The sequence below is a fragment of the Gopherus flavomarginatus genome, chromosome 11, assembly GCF_025201925.1.
Source record: "Gopherus flavomarginatus isolate rGopFla2 chromosome 11, rGopFla2.mat.asm, whole genome shotgun sequence".
In the NCBI taxonomy this organism is placed as follows: Eukaryota; Metazoa; Chordata; order Testudines; family Testudinidae; genus Gopherus; species Gopherus flavomarginatus.
The window spans coordinates 924,279-947,175 of record NC_066627.1 but is presented as its reverse complement, the minus strand read 5'-3'; the positions used below and the strand labels follow the sequence as shown (position 1 = coordinate 947,175).

Sequence of the window (22,897 nt, the reverse complement as noted above, 5' to 3'; positions counted from 1 at the left end):
CTGTAAAGCCAAAATGCAACCCTTAACAGAGGCAGCATTGTTCACAGTAGACGGAGCAATGATTCGGCTGTTTTAAAGACAAGCGCAGTATACACAATAGCAGAAATTGCCTATCCCAAAGCAAGTGCACACAACCCACAGGAGCCCCAAAATGGTGAGCAAGTTCAGGGAGAAGGAGGATTGATTGTTTCACTGCCATACTGTCCTCTGGGTTTCTGTGCCTTGGGGAGAGCCAACACCTGCAGGGGGTCCCTAAACTGAACACTGTCCCCACATTTTCCACAGGATGGGTTCATCCGAGAAGATACCTCACTGCTGAAGGTGACCTGGGAAACAAGGGAGGATCTTCTACTACAATGTGGCTTCTGCCCTGGCCCACATGCAGCTTGCCTGTGTGCAGCAATGGTCCCACTGCCCATCATAGCACAGTGGCACAGACAAGTTAGCCTTACTGGGACAAGGAGCACAGTAGCTCTGCCAAGGAAGCTGTGCAAGTGCATTGCCCAGCTTCTGGATGAGACCTTTGTAGAACTCCTTGTGGCCGATTACCACCATGTGAGAGAGCACATCAACACCCTAATCCGCATCTAGGCATGCATGCAGCCCTAACCCTCCTCGCCCCATGAGCCCGCATCAAATAACTTCCTTCCCAAATAAAAGCTACTTACTGGGCACCAACTGTGCTGTTTGTTTTTGCCCAAGCACAGTCTGCTGCAACTGGCTACCTTCCTCCTGGCTTGAAAACAGCTCCTGGCTGCATGCATCTTGGGAAGCTGTGCTGTCCCCCTCCTCCTCAGCACCTTCGCTCCCTCTTTCCTCCTCCTGCCTTGTTGAACTCTGTGCTGCTACCGCCTCTGAAATGTCCACGGTGGTCTTTGGAGTGGAGGTGGGGCACTACCAAGTATTATGTCCAACTCCTTATAGGAACGGCAGGTCACGGGGGCAGCACTGGAGTGATGGTTTGCCTCCCAGCTTTGTGGTAGACATTCCACAGCTCCTTCACTTTAAACCTGCACTGCAGAGCATCCCGGTCATGGCCACTGCATTTCCTCTCGCTGTGTCTTTCACGGCGCAGTAATACACCCCCGAGTCCTCCACCACCACCTTGGTGATGCGCAGTGGGGCGGACTGGCGGGAGGGGTCAATGGACAGTTCAAACCGCTCCGAGGTCTCTGCGGACTTGTAGCCAGAGTCACAGCTCGAGGGACAGCTCTGGGTCTCTGATAGTACCAAATAACTCTGTCATAGGCAGCGACACTGTGGTTACAGGGGAGGTCAGCCCTGCCCCTGTCAGGAAAGACAGTGCAGCTGTCTGAGAAACCTTCCCATCCACCGCTCTGCCTGGGAGGAAAAATAATAACAACAGAGCATGAAAAATCCCCCAGACATAGACAGGGAAACTAGCAGCAGCAGCAGAGTGAAGTGTCATCGAGAAGGACACTTGGACACAAGTAAAAATTAATTAATGCCCAGAAATGCCACCTGGGAATCTGACTCATTCGAAACAAGGATCAGCACAAGCGTGGAGACCCGGGTTTTAAGCATCTTCTCAATCAGGATTCGGTGTCTCTGCGCTTCTGCACCGAGCGGCTCCGTTTTCTCTCCACTCAGGCACCCCCTCCCCCAGCCGTGTCAGGAGAAACGAATTAGGCCCTTTCCCCGCAGAGGGAAGCCGAGCTCTGTCTTCTGAGGGCTGAAGGAATCCGGGAACGCTGCTTCTGCTCCGAATTCAATTGTGACTCCTGGCGTCAGGCATCAAATCTCTCTGTGCTTGGTTGGCAGCTGCCTTTCCGCTGCTCGGCTAAAAGTCTGGCAGGGCCCTGGAGGGGGCGGGGGCGGGGGCGCGGCGTGGGGAGGAGATGGAGCGAGAACTAGATGTCTAGAAACACCAGTAAGTGGTCTCGATTCTGGAGCGTTCCTGTCGGTGCCGCAGCGCCCTCTGTCGGGCTCTTGTGTGAACTGCACAGGGATACGGGGCAGCAGGAGTTCTAACTTCCACAGACGAGTAGGTTTCTAAAGGGTGGGGAGAGGGGCTAGGTTAGTTTTGTTCGTTTATTGTTGCTACGAAACGTGGATGATCTTACAACTTTCACGCAAGGGAAATTTTGTATTCGGTTTCCGTAAAGGAAGATGGTTTCCCTTTCCTTATGTTTAGTAGTAAACTTTGCTATAGAAGATGTAGGAAAAAAATAAATTTTCTCGGATTGTTAGTGATCTAGTCACCACAATGAACACATGTGGAATGACTCCGTATTTATGCTGATCTTCACACAGCTGTCCCAGGATCTGCAGACCTTGGCTCCAATCTCCGTGTCTTCAGGGTATGGCCCATTGATTCCACTAGAGCGGTGCCCATTTATAACAGCTGAGGATCTGTTCCCTTGGCTAAAATGGAGTTGAGCTGCTTTAAACCATCTGGGGATCTGCCCTTGCATCTCCTCCGCCAAGCTGCCTGTCAGAGGATGAGGGTTTTTGCCCTGAGCCCAGCTCTGCCTGCATCACTGTGTATCCACCGCACAGAGGTAGCTGCCTGAGTCCCGCAGCTGGGAGTCGGTGATGTGCAGGGAGCTGCGTTTCCCACTTTCCAAGCGCTCGCCTATGAACCGCCCCACAGTGGCATTCTCATTAGAGCTCACAGTCAGCAGATAGGTCGGCCCTTGCCCAGGCAGCTGCTGGTACCACTGGAAGGTTTGGTAAGCGCTGGTGAAGGAGCAGGACATGGTGGAGACCTTCCCTTCCCCAGTAACCAGCAACTCAGGACTCTGAACCACTTGGGCTTCGCAGCAGGAGACTGGAGGGAAACAAAATAATAGCAGTTAACATGAAGAACATGCGAGTTGCCTGTTTATTTGTGCCTGTTTATCCAGCCTTCCCTCTGCAGCCTCCATCCAACACTCTATTGTTCTATCCCCAGTATCTATATCTACATGTCTATATATCGATATAGATTGATATAGATCCTCCCATCAGTATCTATTTATTTTTCTCTGTACTCTCCCCGAATCTTAAAAAAAGCAGGACAAGAAATGCTAACAAATCAATATTACTGTTCAAATAGAACAGAGGCTGAGATATCTGCAGATCCCTCTGTCCTTATGGGTGCGTTAGCTCATAGATAGATAGATAGATAGATAAGAGGACTTGCCCCCCACGGACATCTAAGAGTCTGTATATTTTTACCCTTTAGAGGGAGAAAATATTTGTTTCACTCACAGAGAAACGCAAAGCTGAGGAGAAGGCTCCACAGAGCAGCTCCTCTCTCCGAGCCCATGGCGAGCTCCGTTTCTTCTCTCCCTGGCAGAGGAATATTCCGAGGCAGAGTCAATCCGTGGAAGGTCTGCAGGAGACCAGCGGAAACGAGAATTCTCCCTCCCCTCAGGTTACCCCCTTCTCAGGGGAAGGATTCTCCGCCTACAGAGGCTGCTGTGTCATTGTCTGCCCCGGGGCGGAACAGCAGCTCGGTGACCTGGGCTGGGCTGGGTCCAGCCCCGACCTCAGGCTGTGGGAATTAACCAGGGTTCGCAGGGGAGGTGGCGAGCACTCTAGCGCCGTCTGCTGGCCTGGCACACAAGGGGGAGGGGAAGAAATTCTTTGCTTCAGGGGGATCCCAGGTAGAAGATGGTAGGAATGATACAGACCCAGGCACCGCTTCACCCCTTTACTCCAATGGAGTTATAGCTGATTTACACCCCCTGAGCATCTGCCCCATTACCTACAATAGAGAGCGTCTGATTCGCACCAGATGAGGATCTGGCCCAGTGACATAAATGAAGATATTGCTGATTTTCACCAGCTGGGGGTTGATTCAGTGACTCCAGTGGAGCAACAGTCACTTTACACCAGCTGGGGATCCGTCCCTGCAGCTCCTCGGCCCAGCTGCCTGCCAGAAGCTGAGGGGTTTTGCCCTGAGCCCAGCTCTGCCTGTGTCACTGTGCTCTCACCGCACAGAGGTAGCTGCCTGAGTCCTCCAGCTGGGAGTCGGTGATGTACAGAAAGCTGCGTTTCCCATCTTCCAGGGGCTGTCCCACGAAGCGCTGCTCGGTAGCATTCTCCTGAGGGCTGACGGACAGCAGGTAGGTCAGGCCTCGCCCAGGGAACTGCTGGTACCAGTGGAAGGTTTGGTACTTGCCGGTGAAAGCGCAGGACGTGGTAGAGACCTTCCCTTCCCCAGTAACAAGCGACTGGGGGCTCTGATCCACTTGGGCTTTGCAGCAGGAGACTGGAGAGAAACAAAGCAAAACAAAAGAATAGTTGAAATGAAGGCGAGAGTGTGTTACTTTGCCTGTCTACCTATCTGACCATTCTTCCCTATGTGCTATCTCCCCATCCTTCCCTCTTGTCCCATGCACTCTATCTCTCTCTACCTAGAATCTTCCCAGGCCTTGAAAAGAGGTAAGAAATGCTAACAAAGAACCCCAGGGCAATATAACTCTTAAATAGATCAGAGACAGAGTTGGGTCCCATTGGTAGCCCCCTCTTTCCCATATATAGGTGCTGTAACTCAGATTCAAACAGAGCTGTGAACTGAATCAGATACGTCTCCAGTCGTTCCTAGTTCAATGTCCTACAAGAGAAGCAGCTGGCTTAGAAGAGCCCAGCGTGTTCTGAGCAGAAACTTAGGCTACATCTACACTACAAGATAATTTCGAATTAACATAAACCAGTTTTATAAAACAGATATTATAAAGTCGATTGCACGCGACCACACTAGGCACATTAATTCAGCGGTGTGAGTCCATGGTCAGAGGCTAGCGTCGATTTCCGGAGAGTTCCACTGTGGGGAGCTATTCCTTAGCTATCCCATAGTTCCCGCAGTCTCCCCTGCCCCTTGGAATTCTGGGTTGAGATCCCAGTGCCTAATGAGGCAAAAAACATTGTCGCCGGTGGTTCTGGGTACAGCCTCACCCCTCCCTTCCTGAAAGCAGCAGACAACCATTTCACGCCTTTTTAATGGGTGAACTGAGCAAATGCCATAGCACAGCAAGCATGGACCCTGCTCAGATCAATAGCGCGATCGTGGACGTTGTAAAAACCTCGCGCATTCTCGTGCTGTCTATGGTGAACCATGAACTGCAAACTTAGGCGAGGAGGAGGCAGCTACGGCAGCGCGGCGACGAGAGTGATGAGGACATGGACACTGATTTCTCCCTAATCCCGGGCCCCTGTGCTTTGGAGCTCCTGCTGGTAATGGGGGAGGTTCTACCCATTGAACGCTGATTTTAGGCCCAGGAAACAAGCACAGACTGGTGGGACAGCATAGTTTTGCAGGTGTGGGATGATTCGCAGTGGCTGCAAAACTTTCGCATGCATAAGAGCACTTTCTTTGAACTTTGTGACTTGCTTTCCCCTGCCCTGAAACGCCATTATAACAAGATGAGAGCAGCCCTCACAGTGGAGAAGCGAGTGGCAATAGCCCTCTGGAAGCTTGCAAAGCCAGACAGCTACCGGTCAGTCAGGAATCAATTTGGAGTGGGAAAATCTACTGTGGGGGCTGCTATGTTGCAAGTAGCCAAAGCAATCATTAAGCTGCTGCTATGAAAGGTTGTGACTCTGGGAAACGTGCAGGTCATAGTGGATGGCTTTGCTGCAATGGGATTTCCTAACTGTGGGGGGGGGGGCGATAGATGGAACCCATATCCCTATCTTGGCACCAGAGCACCAGGGCACCCAGTACATAAACCGGAAGAGGATACTTTTCAATGGTGCTGCAAGCACTGGTGGATCACAAGGGACGTTTCACCAACATCCACGTGGGATGGCCAGGAAGGGTTCATGATGCTCGCGTCTTCAGAAGCACTGCTCTGTTTAAATGGCTGCAGCAAGGGACTTACTTCCCGGACCAGAAAATAACAGTTGGGGATGTTGAAATGCCTGTCATTATCCTGGGTGACCCAGCCTACCCCTTGATGCCATGGCTCATGAAGCCATACACAGGCAGCCTGGACAGCGGTCAGGAGCTGTTCAACTACAGGCTGAGCAAGTGGTAGAATGTGCATTTGGCCGTTTAAAGGCTCGCTGGCGAACGTTACTCACTCACTCAGACCTCAGTGAAACCAATGTCCCCTTTGTTATTGCTACATGCTGTGTGCTCCACAATCTCTGTGAGAGTAAGAGAGAGACCTTTATGGCGGGGTGGGAGGCTGAGGCAAATCGCCTGGCTGCTGATTACACGCAGCCAGACACCAGGGCGATTAGAAGAGCTCACCAGGAAGTGGTGCGCATCACAGAAGCCTTGAAAACGAGTTTCATCATGAGCCAGGGTACAGTGTGACTGCTGTGTTTGTTTCCCCTTCATGAACCTCCCCCACTTTATTGACTCCTCCTTTAAGCAACCCACCCACCCCCTTCGATTACAGCTTGCTTAAGGAAATAAAGTAACTATCGTTTAAAAAGCATGTAATTATAAGAAGAGGAAGAGAATTAACAAGGTATCCTGGGAGTGGTTTGGGAGGAGGATAGGAGGGAAGAAAAAGGCCATTAAGCATATTTCAATGTAATGACAGCCTTTGGGTTGGACTGTCCGCGGGGCTGGAGTGGGCAGGTGCACAAAGCCTTCCCCCACGCGTTCTTACACGTCTGGGTAAGGAAGACATGGAACATGGTGAGTGGTGAGGGTGGTTACACAGGGGCTGCAGCGGCACTCTGTGACCCCGCTGCTCCTCCTGAAGATCCACCAGACGTAGGAGGATATCAGTTTGATCATGCAGCAGCTCCAGCGTTGCATCCCGCCACCGCTGATCTTCCTGCTTACACCTCTGATCTTCCTGCCGCCACTTCTCATCTGGAGCGTCTCTCCTATCCTCACGTTCACTGGCATCTTTCCTGTACTTTGCTACCACTTCCTTCCACTCCTTCAGATGAGCTCTTTCATTGTGAGTTACTTCCATGATTTCAGAGAACATTTCATCTTGCGTCCTCTTCTTCCTCCGCCTTATCTGAGCTAGCCTTCGGGATGGAGTAGGGAGGCTTGAAAAATTTGCAGCTGCATGAGGGAGGGAAAATAGGGAGAGAAGGATTTTAAAAGATACATTTTACAGAACAATGGTTATACTCTTTCACAGTGAACAACACTATTCACCTTACATAGCACATGTGATTTCACTACAAGGTCGCATTTTGCATCTTAACTTTGAGTGCCTGGGCTCTGGTGTTACAGATCTCACAGACGCAGGTCTGGGCATCACAATTCAGCTTGCATGCGGTCATGGTAAGCCACAGCTTCTCCAGCCTTTATATACACAGTGCCCTGCTTGTTTCCAGCAGACGCCAACCCCTCCCCTCCCCAATCCAATTCTCTGGGATTGCTTTACTCCTCCCCCCACCGCATGGCTGGTATCATGGAAGATCACTGCTAATCACCCCCCTTTCTCCTCCCCCCCCACCACGTGGCTGGTAGCTGGGAAGATTCCTGCTGGCCAAACGCTAAAAAGCTCAGCGCTATCCTTCCTCCCCTCCCACCGCTTTGTTACATGCAAGGAAGGCTTTCTTTTAAGCAACAGCCCATTAGGAAAATGGCCATCTCTCTGTCCCCTTAATAAAATTCCTTAATTTCAACCAGGTTACCATGAACGATATCACTCTGCTGAGGATAACAGAGCGAGACAAAGAACGGATGTTTCTTGAATGCCTGCAATCACCAGGACCATACGCAGCTAGGCTTTGTCAAGCAATGATATCCGATTACTTGCTACATGCATGGCGTGGTAAAGTGTCCTACCATGGTGGATGGAACAAGGCTGCCTTGCCCAGAAACCTTCTGCAAAGGCTTTTGGAGTACCTCCAGAAGCGCTTCATGGAGATGTCCCTGGAGGATTTCCGCTCCATCCCCAGACATGTTAACAAACTTTTGCAGTAACTTTACTGGCTGTGAATGCATCTCAAGCCCTCATGACAAATCAATCATTAAAAAAAGCTTGCTTTTAAACCATGTTTTATATTTACAAAGGTACACTCACCAGAGGTCTCTTCCATGACTTCACTGTCTGGGTTAGTGGTTTGGGAGGGTTGGGAGGGTAATTCCGTCTGGGTCACAAAAAGCTCCTGGCTGTTGGGGCTAACGGAGTGCTGTGTGCTGGCTACAAGGTCGTCCTCCTCTTCCTCCTCCTCCCCATCTTCCCCCTCCGCTGAATCCTCATCCATGGTTGAGATTATGACCCCCACTTTGGAATCCATGGACAAGGTGGGGTAGTGGTGGCGCATCCCCCTAAAATTGCATGCAGCTTAGCGTAGAAGCAGCATGATTTTGGCCCTGATCCAGATCTTCCATTTGCTGCTTTGGTTTTCTAGTAGGCTTGTCTGAGCTCCTTAACTTTCACTCTGCACTGCACTGAGTCCCTGGTGTGGCCTTTTCCCATCATAGCCTTGGAAATTTTTTCAAATATTTTTTCATTTCGTCTTTTGGAATGGAGTTCTGTTAGCACTGAATCCTCTCCCCATATAGCAATAAGATCCAGTACCCCTCGTGCGTCCATGCTGCTGCTCTTTTTCTATTCTCAGGAGACTGCATTGTTACCTCTGCTGATGAGCTCTGCGTGGTCACCTGTGCTGATGAGAGCTCCACGCTGGTCAAACAGGAAATGCAATTCAAAAGTTCGTGGGGCTTTTCCTGTATACCTGGCCAGTGCATCAGAGTTCAGATACCTGGCCAGAGCGGTAAGTGGTGCACTGTGGGATACTGCCTGGAGGCCAATAACTTCGATTTGCGGTCACACTAACCCTAAACCGATATGTTAATATCGATTTTAGCGTTACTCCTGTCGTTGGGGAGGAGTACAAAAATCGATTTAAAGAGCCCTTTAAATCGATATAAAGTGCATTGTAGTGTGGACGGGTACACTGTTAAAATCGGTTTAACTGCATAGGGTGGACCAGGAAGAAAAACTCAGGAGACTTGCAGTCTCGTGATTCTCGGGAGGAGGGGCGAGGTGAATTTCTGACACCTGTAGCAACCAGGCACTGAGATGCAGTGGATGCCTGGCTCATCTCTGCCTGGTTTTATTTTTCTTCTCAAAAACAGCATGTGACACACACACCAGCCTAGGATCCTGTAACTGCCACCGCTTGGTCCTGCACAAGGTCAACTGCGTTCTCGGAGCTGTACACCCCCAGCGTAGACAAAGGCACCCGGCATGAGGGGATTCCTTGGTGGTATCTGAGCAGCAGCAACCAAGATGCGGCAGGAGAACCAGTCGCTATAGCACCTCCCCCACAGATATTCTGGATGGCTTTCGGCAAGTCACTCAGGGTCATGTTTGTAAAGAGTGGCCCAGTGGGGTTTTCAAACCACCCAGGGCCCCTAACTTCAATTTGGCACTGAGGCACCGAAGTGGTTTGGCACTGAGGCACTTGTGAAAAATCCCACCAGGCACCTAAAGCCCTTTAAAAATCTGCCCCTCTGTTCCTCAGATCCGCATCCATAAAACGGAGGTAACAGCACTTTCCCACCTCTCATGAGTGTTGTGTGGACCAATAAAGTGATGACTGTGAGATGCACAGACACTCTGGTAATATGGCCAGAGAAATACCCAATGCAGGCAGTGTTAGGCTGGAATGGTCAAAGATTTCTGAGGGAATTCTTAGCCCAATTTCCCATTCATTCCACTAGGAGCTGAGCACCTAATTTCTTTGGGCTCCCTTGAAAATATTTTTAAAAGCGCCTTTGTCCCATCCCTCCCCTCGATCCAACCCCTGCAGTATCTCAGCACCACACAGACATGACTGGATTTAGCCTGGGATTTTCAAAGTAACCAAAAGGAGTTAGGAACCCATGTCATGTTGAATGTCCGTGATATTTGACCTCTTAGCCTTGCAATGGCACGTTTCTTGAGTTTTTGTGAAGTTAAGGAGTCTGGCAATTGTTATTATGAGTCAGAGGAAACAAGGGGGCAGATTTTCAAATATTTATGATATCAAGAAGGCCAGAAATGATTAGGTTGCCGCAGAGCAACAAATGTGTGTGTGTGAGAGAGAGAGAGAAAGAGAGAGTTTTTTGGGTGCAAGACTTTGAGAGTGCATTTATGTTTGATCTGCCTGTGAGTGAGATTGGGCTGTGTGCTAGTGTGTGAGTGTGTGCCCCTTTATGGTGTGTGAGTTAGATAAGTTGAAGGTTGTGTGTGAGTGATTGTGTGGGTGTTTGATGTATGTAAGAGAAACTTTGGTATATATGTTATTCTGGGTGTGCGTGACTTGTTTGTGAACGTGAATTGTGAATTCACTTATGTAAAAATGTGTGTGTGTATGAGAGAGAGAGAAGAAAGAGTAACTTTGTGAGTGTGTGTGACCGAGATTTTGTGTTTGTGTCTGTGTCTGTGAAATACATAAGTAGCTTTTGTCTAAATGACATTTCAATGTCCAGGCTGAAATAAGGATGTGCCTTTATATTTGGTAGTAAAACTAGTGGAAAACTCCTGCACCATTTCCTATTAATTCCTGCAGCTGTCAAAGTGAAACGCAGTGGCCACCAGATAGCAGCACATGATCACAAGCCTGTTTGCTTTCAGAACAGGGTAAAACACATTTTTATTACATTTTCTTTTCAGATCACTCCAGCAGGGCCTGAGGCAGTTCTGTTACTTCGCTCTCGGTTTTAGGTGATGGGGAACCATCTACTTTCAATGCAGTTTGTAGTTCTTGTGACTCGAACATGCAGACTGAGTTGAAACTAGTCTAAGAGAAAAAGATGCCCGATTCCCATTAAATTAATGCAGACTGAGCATTCACATTTCCAAAGCAGCCTAAGGGAATTAGATGCCCCAATCCTATTGATTTCAAAGGACGATGATCATCTAAATTCTCTAGGCCCTTCTGAGAATGCCTCAGTATAATTCTGGGAGCTCTCTTTCCAGGAATAACTGAGCTCTTCTGACCACACCATGATGTTTGCCCCTGTGCAGAGCCCTAAGTGCCAGTTCGGTCCAGAAGTGAGGGTTAAGTGTCCCTTCGGTTAAGTGTCAACCCAGGAAGGAATTTCAACGAGGAGTTTTTTAAAGGCACCTAGGGGAGTTAAATGCCCAGCAACCATTGGCTTTGAATAGACTCAGGGTCCCTAACTCCCCAAGGAATCCATCCCAGACTTTGCCAGCCCCCAGTGAGATATTAATAGATTGATTGATGGATAGATCCTAGAGTGAGAATAATAATGCATCCGACGAAGTGGGTATTCACCCATGAAAGCTCATGCTCCAATACGTCTGTTAGTCTATAAGGTGCCACAGGACTCTTTGCTGCTTTTAAAGTGAGAAGAGACCCTTGTGATTGTCTAGTCTGACCTCCTGCTTTAACACAGGCCAGAGAAGGATACTCAGGGATACCTGCACCCAGCCCATATCTTGTGTCTGACCTAAAGGAGAGACTCCCAGTCTTGATTTAAAGATTTCAAATGATGGTGAATCCACCGTTTCCCTGGGTCAGTTGTGTCAGTGTTTAGTTACCCTCATTGTTAAAAATGTGCACTTTCTTTCTAGTCTAGTGTTTTTTTTTAATTTTTTGTTTGAAGTATCGCTACTTTTAAATAGGACCAAGAATACTCTTCTGCAATATATTGGTAGTATATATGTTCTGAAGGATGTTGTCAAAGCACTAGCATACACTGGTTTCTTTTTGTGTTTGCTTCCCCTGAAGATTGATTTGATTGCATCCTTTTCTGGGATGGTGAGAAGAAATTTTATGACACGGATCCCCCTTTCGTTTCTTGGCCGTTTACAGGCATCCTTGACGAACGCTTCTGTTCAGCATGGCCATCTGGAACTTCACACAGGGCTGGGGATGGAACTTGCATCCTCTTGCTTCAAAAGCACAGTCCCCTCCCTCTTGGGCTGTGATGGGACTTCTGTTAGCAGTAGAGGCCCAAAGAGACAGAGCAGAGCTGTGCTCATACCATCCTGTACAGGGCAGTGGTGTGGACAAACCCAGAATACAAAGTGGGTATTCACCCACGAAAGCTCATGCTCCAATACTTGTTAGTCTAGAAGGTGCCACAGGACTCTGTCGCCTCATACCCAGAATAGTTCATTACAATAGTATCCACTGATATCTACAGAAATCTCTACTGCACAGTGGCATCTAATATGGAAATAAGAGGTCTATACCTTCAACGCTTTCTGAATATCCGTCCTAACAAGACCCTAGTGAGGTGAGTTAGCAGCTCTTTTCCCATTTCAGAGAGATGCTTCACTGAGTTGGTAGGTCTTCGGGCCAGATCCCCAGCAGATGTAAATCATCAGAGCTCCACTGACTTCCACAGAGCTCTGCCAATTCGTACCAGCTGAGGAACTGGCACCTTGTTTCTGATTTGGTACCAAAACACGAAGGCTGAGACTGCCTAGGGTTTCAGAGGGGGTCCGAGCTGGTGCTAGAGTTGGCATGTGACTTGTCCCCTATGCTGGGTTCAGACCACGAGATCCTATCTGACTCAAACACAACTAGGACATGCTAGGGCTGACTGTAGATTAAAGGAATTCCTCATACTGGGTCCTGCCAGCATTTGAGGTAAATCAGGCAGTCTTTAACATCCAAGTCTGCGAGGCTTGTTGTTTGCTCCTAAGGAGCAAAGTCTCTGTCTGAGCATAGATCTCAGCTTAGCATACTTCATAATCTGCTTTTCTCAGCTAGACAGGCCAATGGCAACAGATGAGGCTCTGGGGATCTGAACTGAACTTTTTGGTGTTTTTTAAGAAGAGAGAAATATAAATGAAAACCACTGGGAGCATTCAGAGTTATAGAACTTTGGGCTGCTATGAAATCATGAGATCACGGTCCTTGGTCTCCGGCCAGGCAAATCGTTATGTGGCTCCTTTGCAACCAGAAACCTCGGTGCTGTGGATTCATTGCGTTATCTCTTTTTTAGTCTCACGGTCAATTGGCAAACCTATAGTTGTCCAATGGAGTTTGAAGTGTGAGGTGGCCATTTATGTTTCTTTTGCACAGGATGGTTGTTGGTTTTTTCCTCCAGATCTCTGTCTACATGGGTCTCGTAAGAACAAAATTTGGAAAGTGTGTGTGTGTGTGTGTCATCTAGCACAATGGGCCTCCTAGCTCCGGCTCTGAGTGCTACTGGAATTGAAATAAAAAGTCACACTTCCGGCATTTCAAGTCGCCAGAGATGCACATCAATTCATATTTGGTTTAATGCATTGAGCTAGATGAATAATTCCCAGGATATTTAACTTTCTGCTGTGACCATGCTCCCGCTGATCCTCCACATATTGGGAAGGAATATGGCCCAACAGATGGGGTGTCTTTTTTGACTGGGATTCCAGACACCTGGCTTCCCTTCATGTCCAAGGTCACACACCAGGTCAGTGGCAGAGACAAGTTGCTTCACGGCTCTGTGCCTCAGTTTCCCTCTCAAGTGGAGAGAATACCGGTTTGCCTTTGGAAAGCACTTGAGGTTTGACTGAGCAGTGTTCTAGAAGAGGAGATTTATTCTATTAGGGGAAATTTTCAAAGGCACAAGCGGGATTTGGGCTCCTGATTCCCACTGATGTTCAAGGGGCATTAGGCAGCCAGTTTCCATTTGTGGCTCTTGTAAGCCTACAGGCTGTACTGTAAGCCCTTTTTGTAGCACATCTTTGCACCTTTAAAGACTCTTCTAGACCAATACAAATAAGTAGGCCATTGTAACCAGAGGATTATGACATTGGGTTGGGCGTAAGAAGCAGGTACTTAAGTCCTAAACCACGAGGGTCCTAGTGTCTTTCTTTTCCAACATAACTAGTAATACAATAATACAAATAGAGAAATACAGACTAACCTGGGCAAAACTTCTTGTTTCCCCATTGAGCAGCGTTGTGCCAAAGGGCAAGCAGCCTATTGCAATTAGAAGAAGGGAAAAGTGGTTCTTGGGCAGGAGAAACTTGCCTCCACTCCTAGATCTTGTTTCAAGTAGATCCTTTCCAGGTTCACTCAGCGGGGCTCTCTGTGTTGTAGGTGGGAAATCCTCTTATCCATATAAATTGTAAATGCTGGCGAAAAAGCTTTTAACAGCCATCTGAGTGGGAGAAAAGCCAGAGAGCTTCCAACACGTACATTCTTCCCTCTCTAGGGTGGTGGTGTGGGGCTAAAGAAGCTTAGCTGAACACAGAAAACCACAGGACTATTTTGATCTGAGATGGCTCCTGCAGCTTACCCTGGAAAGGATGAGTGCTCTTTAGCTGACTGGCTTTTTTACAGGGCATTTCCAGTACACGCACAAACTGCTTTATGTTTTACAAATAGATGAGGTACAAAATGCTGTGTATATATAGTACGCTGCTGCTAATTACTGTCCCTTCACCACCGTGCACAACTGTGTGTGCAACATGGATATAGACAGACAATGTAGCTAGAATTCACTTTATAGCACCCAGCTCTCGGCTAGAGGGAGGGCCCTTCATGCCACTTGGCAGCACAAATGAGCCCCCTTTGAATACCCATTCCTCGCAGCAATATATTGAGCCTGGGCAAAGCTCCTGGGGTAAACCTTCATTCCCACTGTGCTATGGAAATACCTGTTGTCTAAAATACCTACATTCTATAATAGTTTATTTCTTCTCAAAGTACCTTAAACTATAGAAGCTGCATAAGCTTTTGAAAGTGGGGAGGGCAGCGTGGCTGTATCTAACAGGAGGGGGAGCAGTCCTGGGGAAACCCTATCTCTTTAAAAATGAGATCTGAGATCTTTTCTGTCTGCGCCCAGCAAACAGGAGCTCCAATTTGAAAGTTGAAACCCTAAAGTGAACAACGTGAGAACTTTCTCTACCGCAGAAGAATGCACAGTTGAGCTGACTGTTGGGATTTGAACCTGTGACTGAAGGGGGGTTAGGTAGGCCAAAGGCTTCAGAACTTTTTTTTTTTTTTAAAAAGGGGAGCTGGGAACCAGCTGAGCTGCTTCTGAGGAAGGAGGGAGCTGGCATCTGGAACTGAAGCTCAGAATGCAAACGCACATCACTTTCCCTAGTGTGAAAAAGTATATCCTTGCAGGCACTATGTTAATAGTCCTTTCCTTGTCTGGTGGGGGAATAAACAAACTGGCAGACTTGGTTCTTAAAGCCAAATACCTTTTTCATTGATGGATTTTTTTCATATGAACATCCAAAGGCCTCTTCACTGTGCAGACCTGCTTTCTGAAACACAGCACGTGCTTTAACCATTTCAGCCAGAACTAAGGAATCAATACGTGATGTACACTTTCTGTACAGGCCTTCACTTACCACTGCAAGTATTTCCTGTACTATTCAACTAATCTGCACTTTTTATGGCCAGTTCCTTAATTAACTACTTAACCTTTCAAGTATTGGGCAAATCTATTTAATCCCCGGCTTTCCGACTCTAGTAGCATAGGCATTTCCCCTAAATATGGTGTGCTTTATATGTCAAAGGAAATTTGGTTGCCAACTGCCTGCGAGTCTGACTGCCAGTCACCAACACAAGGAAATGGGAGTGGAGGCTGAAATCCAGTCTGAGCTGGTAAATCTCAAACTGTACCAGTCTCTTCCTTTTTTTTTATTCTTCTTGCACAATGGTGGAGGTGTCATCTGGAATTTATGGCCTTAGCTGTAAATCTGCTTTGTTGTTGTGGCTTTCTAATTAAACCTCAAACACTGTTTAAATTAGAACTTTTTTTTTTTTTACATACTGAGGTCCTGCCACTCCCATTATCCCAAGGAGAGCTTTAGTAAGGTGCTTGATATTGTAAATAACTATAACTGGGGGTCAATGGATATTGATCACGATCCCAACACTTTGCTATCAGGCAAGGGCGTAACTTGTTGCAATACTGGCCCCAGTTGCCTGATATGGGGAAAGAAATAGAGGTTAAACTCCTCCCACCACTCCTTTGTGTGTCACTCAGTCACCCTAAAAATTGGAACTTGGTGCTTTAAGACTACCTAAAGCTGCTCTTCTCCAGGATGGGGAATTACACTGGAGTGTCAGGGAAGAGGGCTATTTGGGCATTGTTAACTTCATTTTCATCAGAGGAGTTCTGGGGCTGTTTGTTTCTCCTGTACTATGTCTGTTCCAAGTCACTTAATCTCTCTGTGCCATCTTCTGTAAGTTGGGGGCAATGCATCTTTCCTCCCACCTTGTTAGCACTAAGGAAATTATCTGTGGCCCAATTCTCCCCTGGGTGAAATTTTTAATGACCTGAGTACTGCTGCAGGCAGAATCAGGCCCTCGACCTGTGTCAGAATTCAGGAGTGGCAAACTGTGCTTTCAAACTCTTGTGTATATGACACTTCAGCCACCAGGAAACGAGCTTAATCATAAGAACCAGTATATGGTTACGGTATGATAAGGGTCAAGGACACATGCAGAGTCCTGCACTTAGGAAGGAAGAATCCCATACACTGCTACAGAATAGGGATCAAGTGGCTTGGCAGCAGTTATGCGGAAAAGGACCTCGGGGTTACAGTAGATGAGAAGCTGGATATGAAACAACAGTGTGCATTTGTTGCCAAGAAGGCTAATGGCCTTTGGGGCTGTATAAGTAGGGGCATTGCCAGCAGATCAAGGGACATTATCATTCCCCTCTATTTGACATTGGTGAGGCCTCATCTGGAGTACTGTGTCCAGCTTTGGGCCCCACACTACAAGAAGGATGTGGAAAAATTTGGAAAGAGTCCAGCGGAGGGCAACAAAAAATAATGGGGGGGGGGGAGGCGGGGCTGGAGCACATGATTTATGAGGCGAGGCTGAGGGAACTGGGATTATTTAATCTGCAGAAGAGAAAAATGAGAGGGGATTTGATAGCTGCTTTCAACTACCTGAAAGGGGGTTCCAAAGAGGATGGCTCTAGACTGTTCTCAGTGGTAGCAGATGACAGAACAAGGAGCAATGGTCTGAAGTTGTAGTGGGGGAGGTTTAGGCTGGATGTTAGGAAAAGCTTTTTCACTAGGAGGGTGGTGAAGCACTGGAATGGGTTACCTAGGGAGGTGGTGGAATCTCCTTCCTTAGATGTTTTTAAGGTCAGGCTTGACAAAGCCCTGGCTGGGATGATTTAATTGGAAATTGGTCCTGCTTTGAGCAGGGGGTTGGACTAGATGACCTCCTGAGGTCCCTTCCAACCCTGATATTCTATGATTCTATGATTAAATTTGTCTCACTCCGGCTTCCAGCCATGGGATCTCATTCTGCCTTTGTCTCGTTCCATCTCCTCTTTGCAGAGAATTTCTGAGTACCATTGTGATGCTGCCATTTCCCAGAAGTCAGGAAGAGGTTTTCATCTCCAGGAAGCCAGCTGTGGCAGGTCTCACCCCACTTCATAGCCTCTACCCCACACTCACCCGTTTCCTGCCCGTGCTCGCCTCCTAACTTCACCTGCAGGAGTCAGTTTCTTACAGTAGCGAAGAGGTGTCAGATTTTTGTTCAGGGCTCTATTAATTTCAACACTGTGTCTCTACTGAAAGCACAGAAGTATATGGCAGCGTCTCCCAATTCCAGAGCTGTGATCCTCAAACTGACGGAGCTTTTAGACTTCTCCAAATTGACAGAGAATCTGTCCCCGGCCTCATTCCTCTTTGTTCCTCCAGAATGTTGCCAAGAAAGGAAAATAAGGCTTTCCCTGTGGGGCTGTTTGTACCAATACAAATAATAGCTGCTAGTATCAGTTTCATAAGTGCAGTTCAGGGAAACGGATTCGCTCTCCACCCCGACACTGAAGGCTGGGTCTGAGTTACAGCATCTTCCATGCTGGAGCCTGGCACAAGGAGAAGGGAAAAGAGAGGTTAGTTGGAGGATGCTGTCACTGAGGTCAAGTTCTTGGTTCTGAGATTTTTAAAGGAGCCAAGGGGATTTAATGGAATCATGGAAATGTCAGGCTGACTTCAAGAGGTCGTGTAGTGCTTCCCCCCATGCTGAGGCCACAAGACAATCCCTGATGGGTTTTTGTCTAATCTGATCTTCAAACCCTCCAATGATGGGGATTCCACAACCTCCCTACTTAACGTGTCCAGAGTTTAACTCTCCTTATGGTTAGAAAGTTTTTCCTAATATCTAATCTAACTCTCCCTTCCTGCAAACTAAGCCACTTACCTCTTGTCCCACCCTCTGTGGACATGGAGAACAACAGATCACCCTCCTCTTTATTTAGACTCCTGGATTCCATTGAAATTCAATTCCAGTTGTATTTGGGCACCTAAATCCCTGCCTGAGAGCATCCCATCTTGCAGAGGAGGAGGAGGGGGAAGGTCTATTTAATTGCTCAGTGCCGGTAATGAAGGGGGAGGCACATGGAGAATCTTTCAGAAATAGGTTTTGGAATCTTACTCACTGAAAAGCAAAATCAGCACAATGGCTGAGTCCCAGACCGTGGCCACCACCTCAGCGTCTCAGCTCTTCTACAGGGCACTGCTGCTTTTCTCTCCAGCAGCCTGGGAGAGAGTCACGCAGGCGGCATCTCCTGTCCTCCACCTGCAGCCCTGGGCAGAGGGAGCGGAGAGCCCTTGTCTGAATGGTGAAGATTAGAAATCAGGCAGTGATGTCACAGATGGAGGTGTGAGTGACTCCTGTGGCAAAGTATGAACCTCCCCTCCTCTCCCCTCAATACCTGCCCTGCAGCTGAGCCCGTAGGTGCTGGAACTAAGGGTGCTGGGGAGGGCTGCCGCACTCCCCCAGCTTGACGTGGTTTCCATCATATCCAGGTTCACGGTTTGGTTCAATGGTTCCCAGCACCCCACTGTGCACATTGCTCCAGTGCCCCTGTCTGAGCCCCCCACAGGCCTCACCACATATGAGGGGGCTGCAGGGCCAGTGCAACCATTTAGGAGAACTAGGAGGTTGCCTAGGGCGCTGAGATTTGGGGGAGCCAAAAAGCGCCCCCCAATTTTTTTTAAATGGTTGACCGGCCGCTGCTGCTCTGACAGAGAGGGAGTCTGAGCTGCCAGCGGCAGCCCGCAGCCCAGGGGGTCCCCCGGGTCAGGGCGCCGCCACGACAGCCCGCAGCCCAGGGGATAGACTCATAGACTCATAGACTCCAGGACTGGAAGGGACCTCGAGAGGTCATCGAGTCCAGTCCCCTGCCTTCATGGCAGGACCAAATATTGTCTAGACCATCCCTAATAGACATTTATCTAATCTACTCTTAAATATCTCCGGAGATGGAGATTCCACAACCTCTCTAGGCAATTTATTCCAGTGTTTAACTACCCTGACAGTTAGGAACTTTTTCCTAATGTCCAACCTAAATCTCCCTTGCTGCAGTTTAAGCCCATTGCTTCTTGTTCTATCATTGGAGGCTAAGGAGAACAAGTTTTCTCCCTCCTCCTGATGACACCCTTTTAGATACCTGAAAACTGCTATCATGTCCCCTCTCAGTCTTCTCTTTTCCAAACTAAACAAACCCAGTTCCTTCAGCCTTCCTTCATAGGTCATGTTCTCAAGACCTTTAATCATTCTCATTGCTCTTCTCTGAACCCTCTCCAATTTCTCCACATCTTTCTTGAAATGCGGTGCCCAGAACTGGACACAATACTCCAGCTGAGGCCTGACCAGCGCAGAGTAAAGCGGAAGAATGACTTCTCATGTCTTGTTTACAACACACCTGTTAATGCATCCCAGAATCATGTTTGCTTTTTTTGCAACAGTATCACACTGTTGACTCATGTTAAGCTTGTGGTCCACTATGACCCCTAGATCTCTTTCTGCCATACTCCTTCCTAGACAGTCTCTTCCCATTCTGTATGTGTGAAACTGATTGTTCCTTCCTAAGTGGAGCACTTTGCATTTATCTTTATTGAACTTCATCCTGTTTACCTCAGACCATTTCTCCAATTTGTCCAGATCATTTTGAATTTTGACCCTGTCCTCCAAAGCAGTTGCAATCCCTCCCAGTTTGGTATCGTCCACAAACTTAATAAGCGTACTTTCTATGCCAACATCTAAATCGTTGATGAAGATATTGAACAGAACCGGTCCCAAAACAGACCCCTGCAGAACCCCGCTTGTTATACCTTTCCAGCAGGATTGGGAGCCATTAACAACTACTCTCTGAGTACGGTTATCCAGCCAGTTATGCACCCACCTTATAGTAGCCCCATCTAAATTGTACTTTCCTAGTTTATCTATAAGAAAATCATGCGAGACCGTATCAAATGCCTTACTAAAGTCTAGGTATATCACATCCACCGCTTCTCCCTTATCCACAAGGCTCGTTATCCTGTCAAAGAACGCTATCAGATTAGTTTGACACGATTTGTTCTTTACAAATCCATGCTGGCTATTCCCTATCACCTTACCACCTTCCAAGTGTTTGCAGATGATTTCTTTAATTACCTGCTCCATTATCTTCCCTGGCACAGAAGTTAAACTAACTGGTCTGTAGTTTCCTGGGTTGTTTTTATTTCCCTTTTTATAGATGGGCACTATATTTGCCCCCTTCCAGTCTTCTGGAATCTCCCCCGTCTCCCATGATTTCCCAAAGATAATAGCTAGAGGCTCAGATACCTCTTCTATTAACTCCTTGAGTATTCTAGGATGCATTTCATCAGGCCCTGGTGACTTGCAGGCATCTAACTTTTCTAAGTGATTTTTTACTTGCTCTTTTTTTATTTTATCTTCTAAACCTACCCTGTTCCCGTAAGCATTCACTATATTAGATATTCCTTCAGACTTCTCAGTGAAGACCGAAACAAAGAAGTCATTAAGCTTCTCTACCATTTCCAAGTCTCCCGTTACTGTTTCCCCCTCCTTACTGAGCAGTGGGCCTACCCTGTCCTTGGTCTTCCTCTTGCTTCTGGCCCAGGGAAACCCTGGGCTGCTGGCTGCCGCGGAGGCGCACTGACCCTGGATCAGCGCGCACCGCCGCGGCACCTGGCAGGCCCCCCGGGTCAGAGCGCCGCCGCGGCAGCCCGCAGCCCAGGGGGTCCTCCAGGTCAGCGCACCACGGTGGCAGCCGGCAACCCAGGGGATCCCCTAGCCCAGGGAAACACCGGGCTGCCGGCTGCCGTGGAGGCGCACTGACCCTGGGTCAGTGCGCACCGCCGCGGCAGCTGGCAGGCTACGGGCCTCCTGGGTCAGGGCGCCACCGTGGCAGCCAGCAGCCCAGGGGGTCCCCAGGCCCAGGTAAACCCCGGGCTGCCCACTACCACAGAGGCGCACTGACCCTGGGTCAGCGCGCACCGCCGCGGCAGCTGGCAGGCCAGGGGCCCCCTGGGTCAGGGTGCTGCCGCGGCAGCCAGCAGTCCAGGGGGTCCCCCTGGTCAGGGTGCCGCTGTGGCAGGCGGCAGCCCAGGGAGTCCCGCTGCGACTGCCCAGAGGTTCAGGCTGCCGGCAGTGCGCTGACCCAGGGGAATCCCTGGGCTGCTAGCAGAGGCTCAGAAATCAGCCTTCTCCCTCCCAGAGCAGGGGCTCCAGTCGATGCAATTTTTCTCATTGGAGAGGGGCGGCGGCGGCTGGGCAGAGCTGCGCAGCTCTGCTTAGCGCACGTGGTAGGAGCTCTGCCACGGCACGACACAAGGGCTTCTGGAGGAAAGCGGGGGCTTCCCCCTGGCTCAGCCTCCACATCAGCCCCAGCGAGGGGCAGGAGAAGAAAAGAGCCTCAGCAGTGGTCTGGTGGAGTGGAGGAAGAAAGAAGACCCTGACGCTCATGTGCTGGGCAAGGTAAGCAAGTGCTTCCCCACAGCTTGGCCTCAGGTGCCTGTGCTCGTGCCCCCTTGGTCCTTGGCTGGTCCCTGCTCCTGCTCCCCTTGTATGTGGGTGGCTTGAGAGAACAGCAGCCTGCAGAGCTGAGCTGCCCCAGTGCCCCCAGGCACCCCCCCTTGACCCCATCTCCCCCACAGCCCTGACCCCCAGCTCTGAGCCCAGCCCCTCTGAGCTGGACACCCCCCTGACCCCATCTCCCCACATCCCTGAGCCCAGCCCCTATGAGCTGGGCACCCCTGAACCCAGAGCCCAGCTCCCCACCTAGCTCTGGGCAACAACAGTACCACTCCCAGGCAGCGACAGCCCATTGGTACCAACCATCACAATCACCCATCATCTGCCCATTATGTAATTGCAAATGTATACAGACCATTACAGCTTTGAATGTTTTTAAATAATGTATTTAGTGTATTTTCAAATTATTACAAGTTAATTTTTGAATGTATTTCACTAGTTATTTTTTACATTTCCTAATATATGTTACTATAGTATTGCAAATGTTTTATGGAAGGGGCACCCGATTTTGCTTTGCCCAAGGCCCCCTGAGTCCTCTGGACAGCCCTGTCTGAGTTTTAAGCACTGCTGCTGTGTTTTGCCTGCAACAGGCAGGCCTAAGCCTGTGAGTGACCCCCATAGCAGCTGCCTGAAGAAGTGCTTGGGGGAATCATGCAGAAGGAGCGTGATATTTGTTTGAGTTCTCTCCTCATGGAGGCTGTGCTCCACTTGGTGCAGGACAGCAGTCTCAGCAGGACTCTAGGCCCAGCACCTTGCCTCAGTTTGTGGACTTGTACTGCACCCAACACCGGGCTCAGTCTGGCACCGTTACCCATCACCAGTGCCCAAGAAGCAGTCAAAAAAGTTGGATGGACTGGTTAGGTTAGTTGTGCTGTTGCTTGGTCAGTGTAGAGACCACTGAATGCATAGTATTCCTCTGTGATGTTCTGTCCTGAGCACAATTGGCATGTTATGAGGTAGTGCCTGTGAGGGACAGGTGTCTGTTTATGTCATCCAGCCATCATGTCTTAGGTCTTCTGGGGGGGAGCTTTTCCATCCTGCTTTCATTGGATCAAAGTCAAAGATTATTTTCACAAGGAAGTTAGTAGGCATTTAGAGCAGATGAACATACCACCACAGAGAGCACTTGGCAACCATTTGAGTGTGTGTGACCTATTTAGTTAGAAAATGGAATTTTTCATTCACATTGAGTTTGTACCATTTGATGTTTTTAATCATTTGGAGGTGCATGGCGAGTTAGGCAGAATGGGTTCCGCAGCACTCCCAG

The 22,897-nt window shown here is 48.8% G+C and overlaps 1 gene segment (V, D, J or C); it reads right to left on the bottom strand.

The window, feature by feature from the left end:
- Positions 1 to 2,498: 2,498 nt before the first annotated feature.
- Positions 2,499 to 7,971, bottom strand: LOC127031664 (T cell receptor alpha variable 6-like). The segment is given in 4 exon segments: positions 2,499 to 2,791; positions 3,214 to 3,337; positions 3,942 to 4,219; positions 7,956 to 7,971. Coding segments are annotated over 4 exon segments (711 nt in total).
- Between the last annotated feature and the right edge of the window lie 14,926 nt (positions 7,972 to 22,897).